We start from the raw sequence: 19498 nt of genomic DNA, 5'->3' as shown, positions 1-19498 counted from the left end.
TGGCAGCTATATCCAAATCTGGACCGATCTGGGCCAAATTGACGAAGGATGTCGAAGGGCCTAACGCAACTCACTGTCCCAAATTTCAGCAAAATCGGATAATAAATGTGGCTTTTATTGGCCTAAGACCTTAAATTGGCGGATCGGTCGGATCGGATATAGGGGCTATATCAAGATATAGTCGAATATAGCCCATCTTCGAACTTAACCTGCTTATGAACAAAAAAAAGAATCTGTGAAAAGTTTCAGCTCAATATCTCTATTTTTGAAGACTGTAGCGTGATTTCAACAGACAGACGGACGGATATGTCTAGATCGTCTTAGATTTTTACGCTGATCAAGTAAATATATATACTTTATAGGGTCAGAAATGGATATTTCGATATGTTGCAAACGGAATGGCAAAATGAATATACCCCCATCCTACGGTGGTGGGTATAAACAGTTTTTAACTTTTGCGCGTTGCTTTTGTGGGATATGTTGGCAGAGTTGCATTTTCAATGCGCGCTTATAGTATGTAACTCCACCTAAATGCTGGCGACATTTGCGAGATAACTAGCCGCCTAACACTTTTCTACGACGTTGGAAATCGACAAGTCCCTTATCATGGAGCTTAAACTTAAATTCATTGCTATGAGAGAAGTATCCCAAATGTTTTTTAATGGAATGTTCATAAGCAAAAACTAGATTGCAATACCCCCATTCCAATGGTGGTGGATATAAAAATCAATAACAAACGAAGTCAACTTACTCTGGTTCTTGAAATCCGGCTGGAAGAACATCGCGTCTCACCACGCCATGATGTTGTAGTGGCTGCTCCTGTGGTTCTTGTTGGAAAATAAAATGCGGTTGTTCATGGGCAGTTTCGTTCATCATTAAATTGAAAACCGGGCCACTGGTGATGCATTTAACACTGACGATTTCTTTGCCATTTGTAGACTGAATTATGATTTTGTGATAATAGACTTTTTTACCCTGCAGATTAGAGATGGAGAAATTGGAAAAGTAAACAAATACCAAGATTAGCATTAAAAAGAGCTGCAGGAAAAAAACTCCCACCGGCAAATGTGAGCAGATGCATGTAACTGTGAAGCTTCTTCATTTGATCCTTCACTTGCAAAGACAAAGCTCATGAACAGATTGAGGCAAAATCTTAATCTTACCGTTAACTGATTGACCATACGCGTAACACCGCATTCATAAAAATCAGTCAATGACAAGCGGAATACAGCAAGAGAACCGTTAATTTCAGGATGACAACGTTCATCCGGATAGCCCTTAAGGCCTTCCAGGTAGATTTGTGGTTTTTCAGTGTTGGCGGTCGTAGAGCTTGCAGAGCTACTGCTGCTCTCGTCCGTGGCAATGGCTTCTGGCAGGCCAATTTCGACGCGCATTAAATCTTCACTGCAATGAACTTTGTGTGTGCCTGGAATGGATAATCAGATAAAGAAGAGAATTAACCAACTACTGGAAAAAACAAGAAGAAAAAGAAGAGAGACAAACACGCAACTAACTTGTTTTTACATAAACCCAACTATAAGCAATAATTCATGGGGGTTTAACAAAAAACTCAAAGTGATTGCACAAGTGTTAATTTAACGAAAGAAAATACTCCCTGCAGTGTGGAGTGTGTGTGCGTATGTGTTAAAATAGAGAACGCCTCCAAGAAATTTGTCATACACGTCAAAGCAGACAAAAGACTTAAGCAAAAAACTTGAAAAGCCACATAAGCGAATACCACATGATTTGTGTGGGCGCCTGTGTATTCAGTCAAAACAAAAGATTCAAGAAACAAACACGAAACTCTTGCTTCTACATGCATTTATGAGCAATGGCTGTCGAACATCGACATACCATTCTTCCCCTATTCTCACCCTATGTCATAAAAACCAAGACCTCTTTCATTCTGTCTAACAGTACTAATGGCGTGATTGACGCAATGAAAATGAAATTCAAGGGAAAATGTTTACTGTGGTGTAATTTATGCACACTCATATGTGCTGTGATTCACTTTAATTGTGCGAAAGTTTGCATTTAAGTTTGAGCAAAAACCAAAAGAGATGAAGTAATTCAAATGTCATTAGCATTCTTAGTAGTTTTGTAGCGCAAGAAAATTGTTCTCTATTAAATTCCCATAACATGGAAATAATGATATAATTATATTCTCACAACCAATTCAGATCAGAGACCAACCCAATTTCTTGTCAAGAAAATTTAATTAAATAAACTCGACGTTTCGATCTGTAGAATATATTTTACAAGAAAAAAATTTTATTTCGATGTGTTAATTTCTCTTTTAAGTTCAAAATTGTTGTGCAATAGAGAAATGAAAGCCACAGGAGATACACCATACCAACCATGATTTGATTTCAACCCCTTGATGTGGTGGAGAGAGGGGGGTTATCATCACAAATCCAAGGGTCGTACATTGGTAGGTTATATTTATCTCGAAGAAAAAACCTCTATGACATACATACAACACTAAGTACTCTTTACACTGTGTCCTACTGGCTGTGTCACCTTGCCAATGCACGTGTGTTTGTTTTATTGCAGCGTGTATGGTTTTATACATCGTTTGGACGATGTGTTGATGGCTTAGAACGCCAAGACGACGGCAACCGTTCAAACCCGAATTCTTTTGCCACCCAAGGGACAAATAAAAGAGAGAAACATTTTATTTCTCTCAAATATTTGTTATAATTTGTCACTTACTTTTACATTATCGACATTTGTAGTCATGCCACGGGGCTCAGTTTATATGTTGGCTATATCTGTTTAAAGGCCGATTCAGATCCTTCTTAGCATGGATTTTGGAAGTCATAGCTTAAGTCTTTGTTTCAAATTTCAGCGAAATCGGATGAAAATTAAGGCATCTAGGGGCTCAAGAAGTAAAATCCGGGGATCGGTTTATATGGGGGCTATATCCAAATCTGTGCCGATATGGCCCATTTGGAATCCGCAACGACCCACATCAATAAGAAGTACTTTGTGCTTAATGCGTTCGACAGCTATCGTGATTTCGACAGACGGACAGATGGATATGGCTAGTTAGACTCAGAATGTCGAGACGATCCCGAATATATATACCTAATGGGGTTGCAGATCTATATTTGGAAGTGTTCCAAACGGAATAACTGGATTAGTATACCCCCATCCTATGATGGTGGGTATAAAATCGCCTTTTTCCGGCCTTTCTTTAGAAAGAGATTAAAAACTCCTTTAAAATGGGATTTTAGCATGTGAACACATACTGTGAAAATTTATGTCGGAAAATTCCACTAAAGTCCCCTGAATATGCCATAACTCAAAACGTAACATAAACGATGGAAATCAGTGAAACAGAAAGCATAATTTAGAGATAAAGTCATGTACGAGCATTGAAGTAAACGCCTTCTATAGCCTTGCGAACTCACATCAAGAGATTGGCTTATAAGGGAGCTTTATCAGATTATGAAATCGGTAAAGAAGTCACTGTGGAAAATTTCAGCCAAATCGGACAATAACTTCACCCTCTGGAGGCTCAATATGTTAAATTGTGAGATCGGTTTATTATTATTATTATCGGTTTATAGGCGAACATGCTAACCTCTGCGCTACGGTGGCCTCCTTATCAGAGGTCATCGTGCAAAATTTCAGCCGAATCGGATAATAATTGCGAGCTCCAGGAGCTCAAGATCGAGTCAAATCGGGAGATCGGTTTATAAGGGAGCTATAATAGGATATAGACCGATTTGGATCATACTTAGCTTTTTTCTATAATACGCTCAAATATTGTATATATCTGTGCGATATTTAAGAGCTCTATGTTAACTCTCCCTATTTTTGTCCAACGAATGTAAGAAGTGGCAACACTGTGCGACCTGGGAGTAAGAGCAGAGACAACGGAGGGCACGTTGAGGTTTTTTATTTTCCGCTGGATACGCTGGGACATACAGAGACACCGGAATCATGGGACAGCACAGTTGTTGGAAGTCATAACAGAACATTACATGTAAAATTTCCACCGAATCGGACAAAAATTGCGGCTTGTAAGGGCTCAAGAACACAATGACTTCTGTAGGAATTGCCTCGATGAGGATGAGAAGGAGACTATTGAGCAATTGCTGAGTTCCTGTCCCGGTCTGCAGAGATGTAGGCGCTCTTTTCTGGGAAGCCGTTTCTTCTGTGGTCTGGGTGAAATTGCGAACGTGCCTCTGGTATCTCTCCTGAGGTTTGTTGAGGGAAAAGGATGGTTCCGACGAGGGGTGACACAGGTTCCGGTCCGAGACAACTGATCGGGTGATCTCTTTAATATCCTGCTAGAGAAGATTATACGAGATGCAGATGTGAACAAATATGGTACACTACCGACCCCAGGATACATGATATTCGCCAATGCCGACGACATCGATATTATGGGTCGGTCATCGGAAGTAGGAAGTGCAGCCTTTGAAAGAATTGAAAGAGAATCAGTGAAATTTGGTCTGGCAGTAAATAGAGATAAGACAAAATGGATGGTATCAACTCCCACAACGCCTTGTACATCCGAGCACATGGAAAAATGGCGATAGTTGGGAACCACAACTTTGAGATAGTCTGTAATTTTATCTACCTCGGCACCGCAATAACCGAAACGAATGATATCAGTTTTGAAATAAAGCGAAAAATAATACTGACAAACAGATGCTACTTTGAATGTGGTGGTACTTGTATTCCCAAAACGGGACGTTCACTGGAAAGTGGTGAAAGACATCTCGAATCTTGGTGTCAGAGATTTTGGAAGGAGTGTAGAAGATCGGGGGAAATATTTTCTCATAGCTAATATATAAAATGTTTGGGATTTTAGTCCTTTAGGATTTCGAAGCCTTTTAGGATTCTTATTAACCTACGGGGTGGTTAATATATGTTAAGATACTTTAGTCGCTTTAATTAGATTATTATAGTTAAAGTTTATGCTAGTTTATGGCTTTTATTACGAATCAATGCACAAAATGACCAACACTTATGTTGTTGGTGTATATTGATTTTGATAAAATACCAACATTGTTTGCAAAAGGCCGTTTTTTGCCGTTGTCTGCTTGAAACTGAGATCGCCATGCACACGTTATGGAGGGGAATTCTTGTATTCTGACAATTTTCAATGCGTCACCAATGATATGTGAAAGTCGCTGCCAAATGCGTTACAGAGAATTTGACACCGCTATGCTAATAACGCTAATAATAAAATATTTTTTTACCGAATTACCCGTTTCCCTCTTACAAACACTACTACTGCTTATTGGGAAAAGAACATCAAATAAAATAAAAAAATAAAGCTAAATTTCTTCTTCTTACATTTCTAAGACAATAAATTTGATCGTCTTGCTTACAGCCACAATTTTTCTATGGCAATTTTACCACTATCCCGATTGGTTTTTGTGTTAACTGGAATTTGGTTTTTCAATTAAGGGGAAATGTTTTTCTCTTTGAGAGTTTAACTGAAACGTCTTGGCCATATTGGTCTGTCACATCTAGACCAAACAAACAGCGGAGATGGGAGAGGCACAAAATCAGGCAACTTTTAATAAATTGTTCTTAATTACCCTCATGTCTCCATGAAATAATTTGTGCTTATAAAACATGATACACACAATGGGCTGTTTTTTTTGCCGCTGGTCATCTGCTAGCATCTCTTCTCATCCCCGATCCACTTTTAAGCCTGGACTTGTGCATACCACATAACAATTTATTAGAAATTTTATCAAATCCTTTTAATCTTGTAACGCAACCTCATAAATTTTGGTTTTTTCTTCTTTTTTCTAAAGGCAAACAACAATGCCCGCTGTGTTTAAGCTGCAAATGACGACAAACGCATGCGCAACGAACTCTGAGTCAAAAAGCCTCGCTGGCCGATAGGCTAGCAGTATGAAAACAAATGCATTACGCACTTGTTTTAAGAGTCATGTTACCACCATCTCTCAATAACTCTTGGTCTATAAGGCTGGTGTTTTTGTCATGCTCCGACCAAGGCTCGACATCGACTTTATCGAAAAAATTGTGTTGTTTTATTTCGAGACTTCAAACGGAAATTTGCATACTTGGCAATCTGTGGTTTTCTGTTTATATTTTTGTTTTGATTTTGTATTAAATGGTCTCACCAGAAGCAAAATATTTAGAACATTCAATAAATAACGGTATGTGTGGTGGCCAGCAAGTAAAACAGGATTCTCTCTTACGCACAACGGTATGAGAAAATATGTCAAATGAGTTTATCGAAAAATTGTCCAATTTATGATTTTGGGGCTGTACTAGGGGAGAATGCGTTAAAACGTATTTCATTTCACCATAAGATTCACAATGTAGTCAAATATTAGAAATTGGAAAAAACTAAATGTTCGTAACAAGTCCATAACAAGTTTGTTGTCTAAGTCTTTTGTTTATAGAGTTTCAAGATTTGTTTGGCATGGCAGAACCGATGTTCTATCTAAAAATTAAATAAATATGCATGGAACCTGCGCAAAATGCTAAAAGTCCACATTTATATGTCATTATGTCACCTGCAATTCAGCGGGAAGCTGGTGCTTATATCTCAAGTCTTTTGTTCTGGCCAAAGCAATAGTGGATAAATATGAGCAGTTCTCTTAAGAACCAGTTAAAGTGGTAAGGCAATATTTTTTCAAATACTTATGTGGTGAGTCGTTTGGGGCCAATGTGCAACTAGATTTTATTTTAGATAGTTTTTTTTTAGTTCTTGATTCTATGTTCCACATATCGTTTAATAATTATGATGATAATTTTATAAAACGTTTAGTAGGCACATGGAACAGAGATAGTGGTTTCAGCATTAAAGTTTAGGCGAAAGTAGTTTCTGCAGGGAAAAGAGAACCTCATAATGGATACCAATTATAGTAATGCTAATGTAGCTCACCAGGTATGAGGATGTTCAGAAAGGGGCGAGCTACCTATCGAATATGAGGTCTGTCCGGAAAGTAGCCTACCTAACAAAGAGAGCACAACATATTTAGGACAAATTTTTGTTATTTCTCAACTTAATCTCCTTTTAGCTCCACACATATTTCCAACGATTTCAATAGCTCCTCAAATAAAAAAACAAGTAAAAAGGCGTTAAGTTCGGCCGGGCCGAACTTTGGATACCCACCACCTCGGGTATATATGTAAACCAGCTTTCATCAAAATCCGGTGAAAATTGCATACCTTATGTCCTATAGCAGTTATATCGAAATATGATCCGATTTGGACCTAATACTAATAAGTACAAGTCATTGATCAATTGTGTATAATAAAATATTGGTCTTTTTAGTAGCTTTATCTAAAAATTAACCGATCTGAACCATATATAACATGGATGTCGAAAAGCCTAACATGAGTCAATGTGTCAAATTTCAGTTAAATCGGATTATAAATGCGCCTTTTTTGTGGCCAAGACTTTAAATCGAGATATCGGTTTATATGGCAGCTTTATGCAAATCTTGATCGATCTAGATCAAATTGTAGAAATATGTGGAGGGGCTTTACTTAACTCTCTGTCCCAAATTTCGGTAACATCGGACAATAAATGCGCCTTTTATGGGCCCAAAACATTAAAGTGAGAGAGAGGTCTATATGGCAGCATTGTCCAAATCTGGACCGATCTGAGTGAAATTGACGAAGGGTGTCGAAGGGCCTAACACAACTCACGGTCCCAAATTGCGGCGAATTCGGTCTATACGGCAGCTATATCCAAATTTGGACCGATCTGGGCCAAATTGACGAAGGATGTCGAAGGGCCTAACACAACTCACTGTCTCAAATTTCAGCGAAATCGGATAATAAATGTGGCTTTTATGGTCCTAAGACCCTAAATCGGCGGATCGGTCTATATGACAGCTATATCCAAATCTGAACTGATCTGGGCCAAATTGACGAAGGATGTCGAAGGGCCTAACACAACTCACTGTCCCAAATTTTAGCAAATTCGGATAAGAAATGTGACTTTTATGGTCCTAAGACCCTAAATCGGCGGATCGGTCTATATAGTCCGATAAAGCCCATCTTCGAACTTAACCTGCTTATGGACAGAAAAAGAATCTGTGCAAAGTTTCAGCTCAATATCTCTATTTTTGAAGACTGTAGCGTGATCTCAACAGACAGTCGGACATACGGACGGACATGTCTAGATCGTCTTAGATTTTTACGCTGATCAAGAATATATACTTTTTAGGGGTCGGAAATGGATATTTCGATGTGTTGCAAACGGAATGACAAAATGAATATACCCCCATCCTTCAGTGGTGGGTATAAAAAATCATCTACAACTTCCACCACTTCTTTACTTGCAAATATTTTTACGCCGAGCCATTTTTTAAGTTTGGAAAAAAATAAACTGAGGCAGCGAAATATGGCGAGCTTAAGCAATTCGAACTTTAATTCATGGATCTTTGACATTGCTATGGTGGATTTGTAAACTATTGCGTTGTCCCGATGAAGCAACACTTTTTGAGCAAACGCGGCATCTATCTTGTGCACATATATCTCATTATCAAATTTCCCATCAATCGATGTACAATACTTTTTGAAATGCCTGTGACCTTAGTAAGCTCATGACGCGCATCCAATATCATTTTGTGGATATTTTCATCATTTCTGGCGTAAACACCTTAAAGACTGCTCATGTGGCTCCGTTTGAACTCTTTCACCCAGTATTTTATGGCTGTAAACGAAGGCCCAGACTCCACAAAGTAGAATCTAGCTCGGTTTTTATATTAGTTGAATTGAGACCTTTCAAATGAAAGTATTGTACGAGTAGTACTATATAAATGCCTAATCATCAAAATACAAATTTTTACCATCAAAAACGGTTTTATTCGAAGCTCTTTTTCAACTCCAATTAAGACACCTCCAAAACATAAATATTGAACGCTTCAACAGAATTTTATGGCGACGAAAATCATTGATCACGCATTTTTATCTTAGGTTAGGTTGAAAAGAGGATGCAGATATTAATCCGTCCCATGCTACTATGGACATACACCTAAGCCAGCAATCGGATTGTTATGCGCTCTAAGAACTATAAAGTAACCTCTAAAAAGAAAATTTTAAGTTAGGAATTCCGTGCTACTTACAAAATCCTTAATTGTTTTCAATGCCACTCCCCTAATTTGGTTCATGTCTGATATTGTGTCTCCACCTAAGTACCGGTATCTATTGGTCGCGAAAGCCGGGCAAAGACAAAGGAAATGCTCAAACGTCTCATCATCTCTCCCGCATGCCCTACACATGCTATCACTTGCCGCACCGATTTAACATAAGTGAACTCGTAATTTTTATCTTAATGTGCGGAAATAAAAAGCATTATTGGATGCCAAGTCGGTGCTGTACTGCGGATGAGCCATAAATTCGACATTTTGGCTTGCTCGCTTTGTCTTGGTGAACAATGATTCGTCTTCTCTTGTTCATTTTTCGAATTTTTCCCAAGACTTCTGGCTATCAGAATTGATGGTTCTATGTGGCTCAAGTGGAACCGCCACCACATGGGCAATGAAACACTATTTGCCTCGAAACGCTTTCTTCACGAACAACTTTCGTTGGATTTGGGTAGACTTCGAAGACCCATACGATCGATTGCTGTTTTGTTTCGCACAGATTCTCGATTCGCTACCTGTAACGATCATTTAAACGTATTTTGAAGCACTGCGATGTTATTTTTTTACATTTCTTCGCACTAATCGACATGAGCCTTTTTTGAGCGATTGTCAAATAGGGCGGAATCCAACGAGAACAAACCTTTTGTACGACAAGCTGTTCATGCAATATCAAATGTATGCTGGTGGAAGAAATACCCAAGGAAGCCTCTGTCTCATAGTAGTTCACATGATGATCTAGAATTATAAGTTCACGCAAGGCACCAATGTTCTCTGGTACAATGGCCGATTTCGGAGACCTTTACGGAATTCGACTTTGAGCGAGCGTCAACCACGACCGAATTCATCGCCATACAATGTTTGAAGTTCATCAATGCGCTGTTGTCGTCATAATTCACGTCGAAAGTTGTGAAAAATTGTGGTACGAAAATGTTTAAGAGTTAATTTCATTTTTATACCCACCACCGAAGGATGGGGGTATATTCATCTTGCCATTCCGTTTGCAACACATCGAAATATCCCTTTCCGACCCTATAAAGTATAGATTAGATTATAGATTCCTTTTTTTGTCCATAGGCAATTTAAGTTCAAAAATGTGCTATATCGGACTATATCTTAATATAGCCCCCATATGGACCGATTAGCCGATCTAAGGCCAAAATTTGCTATAGGGAGTTGTGCTAGGAAACTCGAGATACTTCTTCAATTTGGCGCCGACCGGTCCAGATTTGTATATAAGGTTTTACGCTCTCCGACATTTTTCTGCATTGTGACCCCGATCATCGGTGGTTTTCCCCTCCTAATGCTGGCGACATTTGTGAGGTACTATGCCATGTAAAACTTCTCTTCAAAGAGGTGTTGCACTGCGGCTCGCCGTTCGGACTCGGCTATAAAAAGGAGGCCCCTTATCATTGAGCTTAAACTTGAATCGGACTGCACTCATTGATATGTGAGAAGTTTGCCCCTGTTCATTAGTGGAATGTTCATGGGCAAAATTTGTATTTTTTGACCCCCATCGGTTCAGATTTGGATATATCTGCCATACAGACCGGTCTCTCGATTTAAAGCTATGAGCCCATAAAAGACGCATTTATTATTCGATTTCGCCAAAATTTGGGACAGTGAGTTGAGTTGAGCTCTTCGAGCCTTCTTCAATTTGGCCTAGTTCGGATTAGATTTGGATATAGCTGCCATATAGACCCGTCTCTCGATTTAAAGTCTTTGCCCCATAAAAGGCGGATTTATAATCCGATTTAGTTGAATTTTGACACAGTGACTTATGTTAGCATTTTCGACATCCCTTTGGTACATGGTTCAGATCGTTCTTGATTTGATTTAAGCTACCATATATGTTCGTCTGATTTTGACTAAAATTGCAATTATATCGTCATTAAAAACCCGATTCTCACGAAATTTTGAACGAGGGGGAATTTCATAAAAACCGGTTCTAATTTAGATATAGCTCCCATATATATGTTCGCTCGATTTGGATTAGTATTGCAATAATTGGGTCATTTGTTTACCGATTCACACGAAAATTGCCACAAAAGATTCCCTTATTGTTATTGAATTTAATAGAAATCATACCATAGCAGTATAATCGAGGCGACGATAGGAAACCTGGATGGAAGGGAAGAGGTTTCCGATCGGATACCTGAAATGAACCTTGAAGACGAGTGCGAGGCACTGCCGCCATCGGCACAGTCTTGGATTGACGGAACCCTAGTATTGTCATCTGGAAGATCATATTACACGGATGGATCAAAGCTAGAGGTCAGAGTGGGCGTTTACATTGAGATCCCAGGGACTGAGATCTGTTTTAGACTGCCTGACCATAATACGGTCCTGCAGGCGGAGATCCGGGCGATCACGGAATGCGTGAAGTGGTGTGGTGCTAACTCGAAGACGTCAAGTGTGAAGATCTTTACTGACAGTAAAATTGCCATAAGGGACGGTAAGGTCACGAAAAGTCTTGCAGTGCAAGAAGGAGATTAAGGACTTCTCTGAGGATGACAAAATCCGCATCTTTTGGGTGCCGGGCCATAACGGAGTAAGGGGTGAAAGGGCAGACGATTTGGCTGTGAAGACCAGAGCACTGCCGCCAATAAACTTGGTTAAGCCTTTCGGGTCGACGCAGTCCGAGTTAAGGGAGTGGGCGACGAATGCGCATGCAACATTGTGGAACAGCGAAACGGCCGGTAGGACGGCGAATATCCTATGGGGGATTCCGATCGTGAGAAGACGAGGCTTTTGCTGAAAGGAAGCAAGAAGGAGGTCAGTATAGTTATTGGTATCATAAGGGGACATATAGGACTTTGAGCTCACTTATGTAAAATCGGTGCGGCAAGTGATAGCATGTGTAGAGCATGCGGGGAAGATGATGAGACATTGAAGGCACCCTCTTTTCAAACTAACCCAACCTAATAGAAATCGGTTCAGATTTAGAGATAGCTCTCATATAAATTTTCGTCCAATTTTAAATAGATCTCAATAACTTAGTAATTAAGATCTTATAACTATTCTGATGACTGATGAATTTCATAGAAATTTATTCAGTTTTTGATATAGCTGCCATATATATGCATCTCCAGATTTTCACTTTGTAGGCCTTTGCTTAAGAATTTATCAATCGATCTTCTCAAAAATTTGCACAACGATTTACTCTATGGCTCTTTAAATAAGTATGGATTTTGATCGAAATTCTTCTGTAGGGTAGGTCGGCTTCGCCCCACTATAGCTCGTTTTTACTTATTTTGTTTTGTTTCTATTTCGAATAGCAAAGCGAAACAAAAAAAAACCGTTTACGAAATTGAGCAAACTGTGGAGGAAAAATATATATTTTTTGGCAAAACCATCTGACGAGACCCTGGTATGGTCGAATTGGCGATCATGGCAGCCTGCCCAATGCATTTGCACACCACAGTTTGCCTTGACTTCTTACACGGTTTTGGTTGCTTTTTTTCCATAAGATATTGAAACAAAACAAAAAAAAAAACCCCATTGGTCTAAGCTGGAAGTAAATCCAACAACAAATGAGATCGTTTACTTTTGAGTGCTCCAAAAAAATACTAAACATATGTTTGAGAAGGTTGCCACTTTTCGAGAAGGTATTTATTTTGATACTGTGTAGGACACAATACCCAATATCACAGCTAGTGAGGATTATAGAACTACAATGTCACTGGTTCGTAGACTATGGCTCTAGATTGACAAAGGGGTTACCTGATCCTTGTAGTGATTATTAAGCGGATAACCTTTAGCATATTGATACTGCGAAGGGTTACAAAAATAAATGTCGTGATTAACCTGGATAGCCAAGCAATATTTTGTTGAGTTTTTACAGATTTTTTATTCTAAAATTGCAACTGTTCGACATCATGGAACAAATCTGCATGTTTTTGGCACGTGAGACGTTCGCCATACTAACAAGTGGTGGTTCTTCATATTTGAGATTGTTTATATCCGAAAAATAGTTCATAACAAATCGTTAAAATAGAAATTTACTAAGCAGATTCAGAATAAATTACCCCTCATTAATTTGCGGATATGAAAATACAATGCAAGGAAAATAAATCTTACTCCCAAATTTATATTTTGAGATCTTCTTTGCCTTGCTTTCTCATCTACACTAATTTTCTAAAACTTTGATTTTATGACGCAGACCTTTTGCTTACATTTATTTGACACACTTTTTTGTAATATTCATAGCTTTAATGGTCTTCATTCCATAAGCATTGGCGGTTGTTGCTATATACCGAGGAATTAAAGTCCAATTTTTATATAGAATCCATCCTGAAGCCATGTCTTTTAAAAAGAATTGAATGACAGTTGCTTGTCCAAATGTTTCTTTCTTTGAGAGGAACTGGCGCCATTCAACAAAAAACCTTTGTGAAAATGAAATTTTAATTGAAATCTATTAATTGACATATATCTAATTAGAAAAAGTCCCATGTGGCCACAATGATTAACAAAAGGTATCATCTTGCCTAGTTTCAAAGTAAAAGTATTTATCTTGAATGTTTGTTTCTTAAGTCTTTTGATTTCGCAAAGGTGCAACAGTGACATCTAAAATTCAACTTGTTCTTTCACAACTTTTGTTCTTTCCCCAATGTTTCGCAACAATAAATCTTTGATAATTGACGACGACAAAGGTGGCCCGCCCAAACAAACAAACATTGGCAGACAAACACACATAAATCATTGTTCAAATTGCATTGCTGCCTAATGGCAAAATAATTCGCATTGAGCGCTTAAACAGCATGGAAATAATTACCATGACCATGAGATGCACGCACTCTGATATGACCAAATCATTGCAGGTACTCAGATGACCCAGCGAGAGTTTTCAAACAGACTTCCGTTAAATACAAAACACAGAATTCAAGAATTAATGACCAAGTCAACAATAAGTGCTGATTGTGGAGTTAACTTGTAATTGACTGGCAATTTCTTGGCTACGGCCAGTGTTGGTGTTCATTGAGTGTAGTCTATTTTGTTGGTGGTTCGTTTGCAAATGACATTGCCATGAAGTGATTATAATTAACGACAGATAAAAAGGAGCCGATAATTACACTAAGACACGATAATTTGCCATGGAAGAGAAAACCACACTACAACAACAAAATGCTTTCGCAAACTAAATTTACTGCTTCATGCTTGGTGGTTGCATTAAAGTGCATAAATATATGTTCTCATATTTAGCATAGCCCGCTAAAACATATAAAGTGTTTCAAATATATTAGAATATTAAGTAAATTTCCTCCAGGGCAGTGGATTTTTCTACTTCTGCCCAGAAAAATTCATAGGCCGCCAACAACATTTCCATCATCGAAACAATGGCATTTTAATGTAAGATTGGAAATGACAATTTAATTATATCGTAAACTGACACGGGATAACTATGACTACCGCACTGGCTGGAACTTTGAGCTCCGACATATGTGCTGTCCATAAATATCACGGGAAGCTTAGCTGAAAGCTACCGGGCGCGTCCACAGGTTGCGGACGGGGGAAAGCTTCGATTTTATGCGGAGTAGCTGCAAATGCGGCGGGGGCCGTCAGCGATTTTCGAGAAGAGAGCCTCTGTGAGGAGTTAGGTAGCACTGGCCCCTAATTAAATGCTGAGTGCCAATGATACTCGAGATGACAATCCGAGTTATTGGCACCTTCAAATAAGCAGTGGCTAACATCAGCGTCTGTTGCTAGGTTAGGGCGGCAGGAGGTGAGCGTCGGATCTTGAAGCAAGCGTCTAGCCACAAAGTGGGATACATGTCCAATCCCACGAAACCTATGCGGTTGGGGCGCTGGGCCAGTAACCCGCCCCCGGAAACTATGAGAACTACTATGAGAAACAAAGAGAAACAGACACCTCCAAAGTTGACGACCCATGTAAACGAAAAAAGTACCATGATTTGCGGATCTGCACCAGGAATGTCCGCGTTTTTTATAGAGAAGGTGCAGTATACGCGCTGGCGGAGGTATTGAAGAAGTACAAGGCAGATATTACCGCCTTATAGGAAGTGCGATGGACTGGGAATGGCGTCACTTCAACACCAAACGGTGACGAACTATACTATAGCTGCCATAACGCAAGGCATGAACTTGGCTGTGGATTTGTGATTAGTCGGAGACTGAAACACTTTGTCTCCAGGTTTACTCCCCATTAAAGCCAAATTCTTCAACATCAGTCTTATTTGTGTCCATGCCCCGACGGAAGATAAGAAGGAGCAGACCAAGGATATTTTCTACTAGGCGCTCGTAGAGAGAGAATATGACCGCTGCCCCGCCCATGATATTAAAATCGTTCTGGGAGATTTTAATGCAAAGATAGGGAAGGAAGACATTTTTGGTCAAACAGTTGGAAAGTATAGTCTCCACGAGATAACGTCCAGTAATGGGTTGAGCCTGATAGATTTGGCCGCGGCAAAAACAGTTAGTAGTAGTAGTTAGTAGCACCAGATTTCAACATAAAAATATTCACAAAGCCAAATGGCTGTCACCCGATCAAAACACGAGGAACCAAATTGATCACGTTGTCATAAATGGAAGGTATTCATTCAGCGTGATTCGGATCATTACCTTGTTGTAGCAAAAGTTCGCACTAGTTTGAACATGGCTAGGAAAGTACGATCTGACACTGCACGAAAGCTGGGCATTGAAAAGCTCCAAACACAACAGATGCTATTGAAGCCAAGAATGCTGCATATGAGCAACTCTGCAATTAGTAGCAACACGCCAGATGAAGGAGAGAGAGTCTATTCCGCAGAAAGAAAAAGGAAATGGAAAGACGTGAGTGTGAGCGAATTGAAATGTACAGGAGTCAGAATGAAGTCCGGAAATTCTACCAAAGAATTAAACATGGCTTTGGTGCAGGTACATCCTCCTGCATAGACAAAGAAGGAAATCTGATAACTGACACAGATAACATGCTGAGGATATGGAAAGAACATTTTACCCAACTGCTAGTGTCTGCCGTTGGCGGCGAAGAGGATACCACAGAACCAATCAATGATGATGGTGTATAATGTTTAACTCCTAGTCAGAATGAGGTCCAAGTAACAGTGACCCGACTGAAGAACAACAAGGCAGCAGGAGCCGACGGATTACCCGCTGAACTATTTAAGATCAGAGGAGACACGCTGATGCATCAGCTTATCTGCGCAATCTGGCTAGAGATAGATACCAAACAAATTGTTATGAAAACTCATATTATAGAAAATACTGGCTGTGCAGGCCCTCTCCGCTACTCCTTCTTTTATTTTGTTGTATATGGAACAATAACTTTGATACATTCCACAATTTCGACAATTGAAGAGCTTTTAGTGAAATACCACACTACGAAAATGGTATATGTATGTCGCTTGACTAACAGTTTAACAATACAAATGCCTTGATCTGAATCCCATATGATTTTTAGTGGTCTATAAATTCGCTCGGAGGGTTTAGGGTCATTCAGGTTTGGATTTTGGAAGTACTCCATTTTTGTTGTTGTTGTAGCCACATTTTTTATGTGGAGGTGTCGATCCTCGTCAAGCTCCTTTAGGTGAGCAAGCTCGTACCGGTCCAAAGGACTGATTGTTGCGGGAACAGGGTGGCCATTGGTTATTTAAAGGCGCCAATAACTCACCTTCTCATGTTACGATGCTCGATATGGCCTTCAGTATTTGTGTAAAAGCCGGTGCCGTCCGACCTCTCAATGAGACTGTCCGCTCGGTACAGCTAAATTGTCCGCGATTGCTGTTACAGCAATTCCGTATGTAGCATTCCACTAGCTGCGACCTATGGACGCTTCTCGTGACAGCAATGAACACCACACAGATCGGACCTCAATATTCCAGTCTGTGTGATGCTCACAGCTATTCAGTGCTATCCATTCTTAAAAGACTTTACTTGAACCCGATATTCTCATGGGGATTTTGGGAGTGGGAACGTCGCCAGGGTGGTGGATTTTAGGTAGTGGTGGTGACCTCAAGAAACGTGGTCCCGAAAGTGGTTATGAACTTCGTGCTCTACTCCAAAATAACTTTAATTTGAGCTCTATATTGCAATGATCGGTTATTATGTATGTCTGATTTAGGGGTATTTTGGGGGGTAGGGTAGTCCCCTAGACACTTAGCGCTGAAAAAAATATCGAATCGTGCTCTACTCCCAATTAACTTTCATTTGAGCTCTATATTGCAATGATCGGTTATAAGGTAGTCCCCTAGACACATAGCCCTAAAAAAATATCAGCATCGTGCTCTACTCTCAAATACCTTTTATACCATATTACCATTGGCTTAAGGGAATTTTATGAGATAAGACGTCTCTCAAACACGTGGTCCCAAAATTGCTTCGTTTTTTAATCTCAAATACCTTTCTAATCTCAAATACCTTTAATTGGAGCCACATATTGCCATGGTCGGTAAATTTATACTCTTTGGGGGTTGTTTTAGGGAAGGGATGGTGTCCCAAACACATAGTTCTTTATTTAGATATCAGATTCGTAGTCTACTCCCAAATACTTTTAATTGAGCCCCCTATTGCGATGGTTAGTAAATATTTGCATTTTTGTGGAGTGTTTGGGGAAAGGGTACTCCCTAAAAATTTGGCCCGAAAGTGGGTGTCAATTTCGCGTTCTACTTCCTAGTACATTTCATTAGAGCCCCACATTGACATGGTCGGTAAGTATGTCCGATTTAGGGGTGTTTTGTGGAGTGGGGTGGTCCCCAGAACACTTAGGCCACACATCATTTATTATAACCCCACATTACCATTGGCATCAAAATTGGATACCAAATTCGTTTTCTAATCTCAAACTCCATTCATTTGGGGTATGGGCCCTTAAAACTATCATAATCGAGCTCCACTTTCTTTAAGACCGAAACTGTCATGGTGAGCAGATACGTTCTATTTGGGGGTTGTTGTGGGGTAGAACGTCCCCTAGACAGTTGGTACCAGGGTGTTTTAGGGGATGGGGCGGCCACTGAGTGACCTTGCTCTGAAAATATATATCAGATTCGTGTTATGTTCTAAAATACCTCTTATTTCAACCCCATATTGCAATGGTCAGCAAATCGTCCTATGTGGGTGTTGTTATGGGGGTGGAGGATGGACCCATAGACACTTTTTCCAGAATTTTGATGACAAATTGGTGCTTTACTCCCAAAGACCTTTCATTTGAGTCCTATATTGCTATGGTCGTAAAATCGTCCTCTTTGGGGGGTGTTTTTGGTCCACATTTGGATATAAGTTTCGTATTCTATACTCAAATACCTTATATTTGAGCCCCATACTGTCATGGCCAGTAAATAAGTCCTGTTTGCGGTTGTTTTAGGGAGGGGTGGACCCCCAGAAACTTCGTCCAACATTTGGCTATCAGATTCGTATTCTACTCGCAAATACCTTTCATTTGAGTCCTATATTGCTATGGTCGTTAAATATGTCCGTTTAAATCGCACCACCCATCTCCGCGATCTGGTGTTTCTGTAAATTAGGGTAAGGCGAGGGTCCGCCCCCTTTAAAAATCAATTTTCACCTCGGATCATTATGCACAACCTGTGATAATTTCAAGAAAATCTGTTCAGACCTTTTTGAGTCTATAAGGAACACACAAACAACCAAATAAACAAACAAGTAAAAGCGTGCTAAGTTCGGCAGGGCCGAATTTTATATACCCTCCACCAGGGATCGCATTTGTCGAGCTCTTTCCACGGTATCTCTTTTTAGGCAAACAAAGGATAAAAGAATATTGAACATTGGAGACCATAGTAAAAGTTATTGTGTAAAATTTCAGCCAAATCATGTAAGAATTGCGCACTTAAGGGGATGAAGAAGTAAAATAGGGAGATCGTTTATAGAGAAGCTGTATTAGGCTAAAACCCGATTCATGCCATATTCGACACGTATGTTAAAGGTCATGGGAAAAGCCGTTGTACAAAATTTTAGGCAAATCGGATAATACTTGCGCCTTTTAGAGGCTCAAGAAGTCAAGATCCCATATCGTTTTATGTGGCAGCTATATAAAGTTATGGACCGATCCGATCTATTCTTAGCACAGTCGTAGAATGTCATGCAAAATTGCAGCTAAACCGGATAATAATTGCGTCCTCTAGTGGCTCAAGAAGTCAAGACCCCATACCGGTTTATATGGCAGCTATATCAGGTTATGAACCGATTTGGAATATTCTAAACACAGTTGTTGGAAGTCATAACAAAACACTTTGTGCAAAATTTCAGCCATATCGGATAGCAATTGCGCACTCCAGACGCTCAAGAAGTCAAGACCCCAGATCGGTTTATATGACAGCCATATCAGGTTATGTACCGATTTCAACCATACTCAGCACAGTTTTTAGAAGTCATAATAAAACACCTCATGCAAAATTTCAGACAAATCGGATAAGAATGGTGCCCTCTAG

At 39.6% G+C, this 19498-nt stretch overlaps 1 protein-coding gene across 3 annotated transcripts in view; it reads right to left on the bottom strand.

Annotated features, from left to right (window-relative positions):
* Positions 1 to 19498, bottom strand: part of LOC106096033 (uncharacterized) — a 124005-nt gene that overhangs the window by 13134 nt on the left and 91373 nt on the right. For all 3 annotated transcript variants that reach the window (XM_059370023.1, XM_013263550.2, XM_013263551.2), the window contains exons 3-4: positions 1164 to 1426; positions 752 to 975 (exon numbers count right to left, since the gene is read on the bottom strand). In XM_059370023.1, coding sequence (XP_059226006.1) covers positions 752 to 975; positions 1164 to 1426 — 487 coding nt within the window. The remainder of the gene's footprint in view (positions 1 to 751; positions 976 to 1163; positions 1427 to 19498) is intronic.

Source organism: Stomoxys calcitrans, chromosome 5 (assembly GCF_963082655.1).
Source record: "Stomoxys calcitrans chromosome 5, idStoCalc2.1, whole genome shotgun sequence".
NCBI lineage: Eukaryota > Metazoa > Arthropoda > Insecta > Diptera > Muscidae > Stomoxys > Stomoxys calcitrans.
Note: the sequence above shows the minus strand (reverse complement) of the source record. Positions and strands in the feature narration are given on the sequence as shown.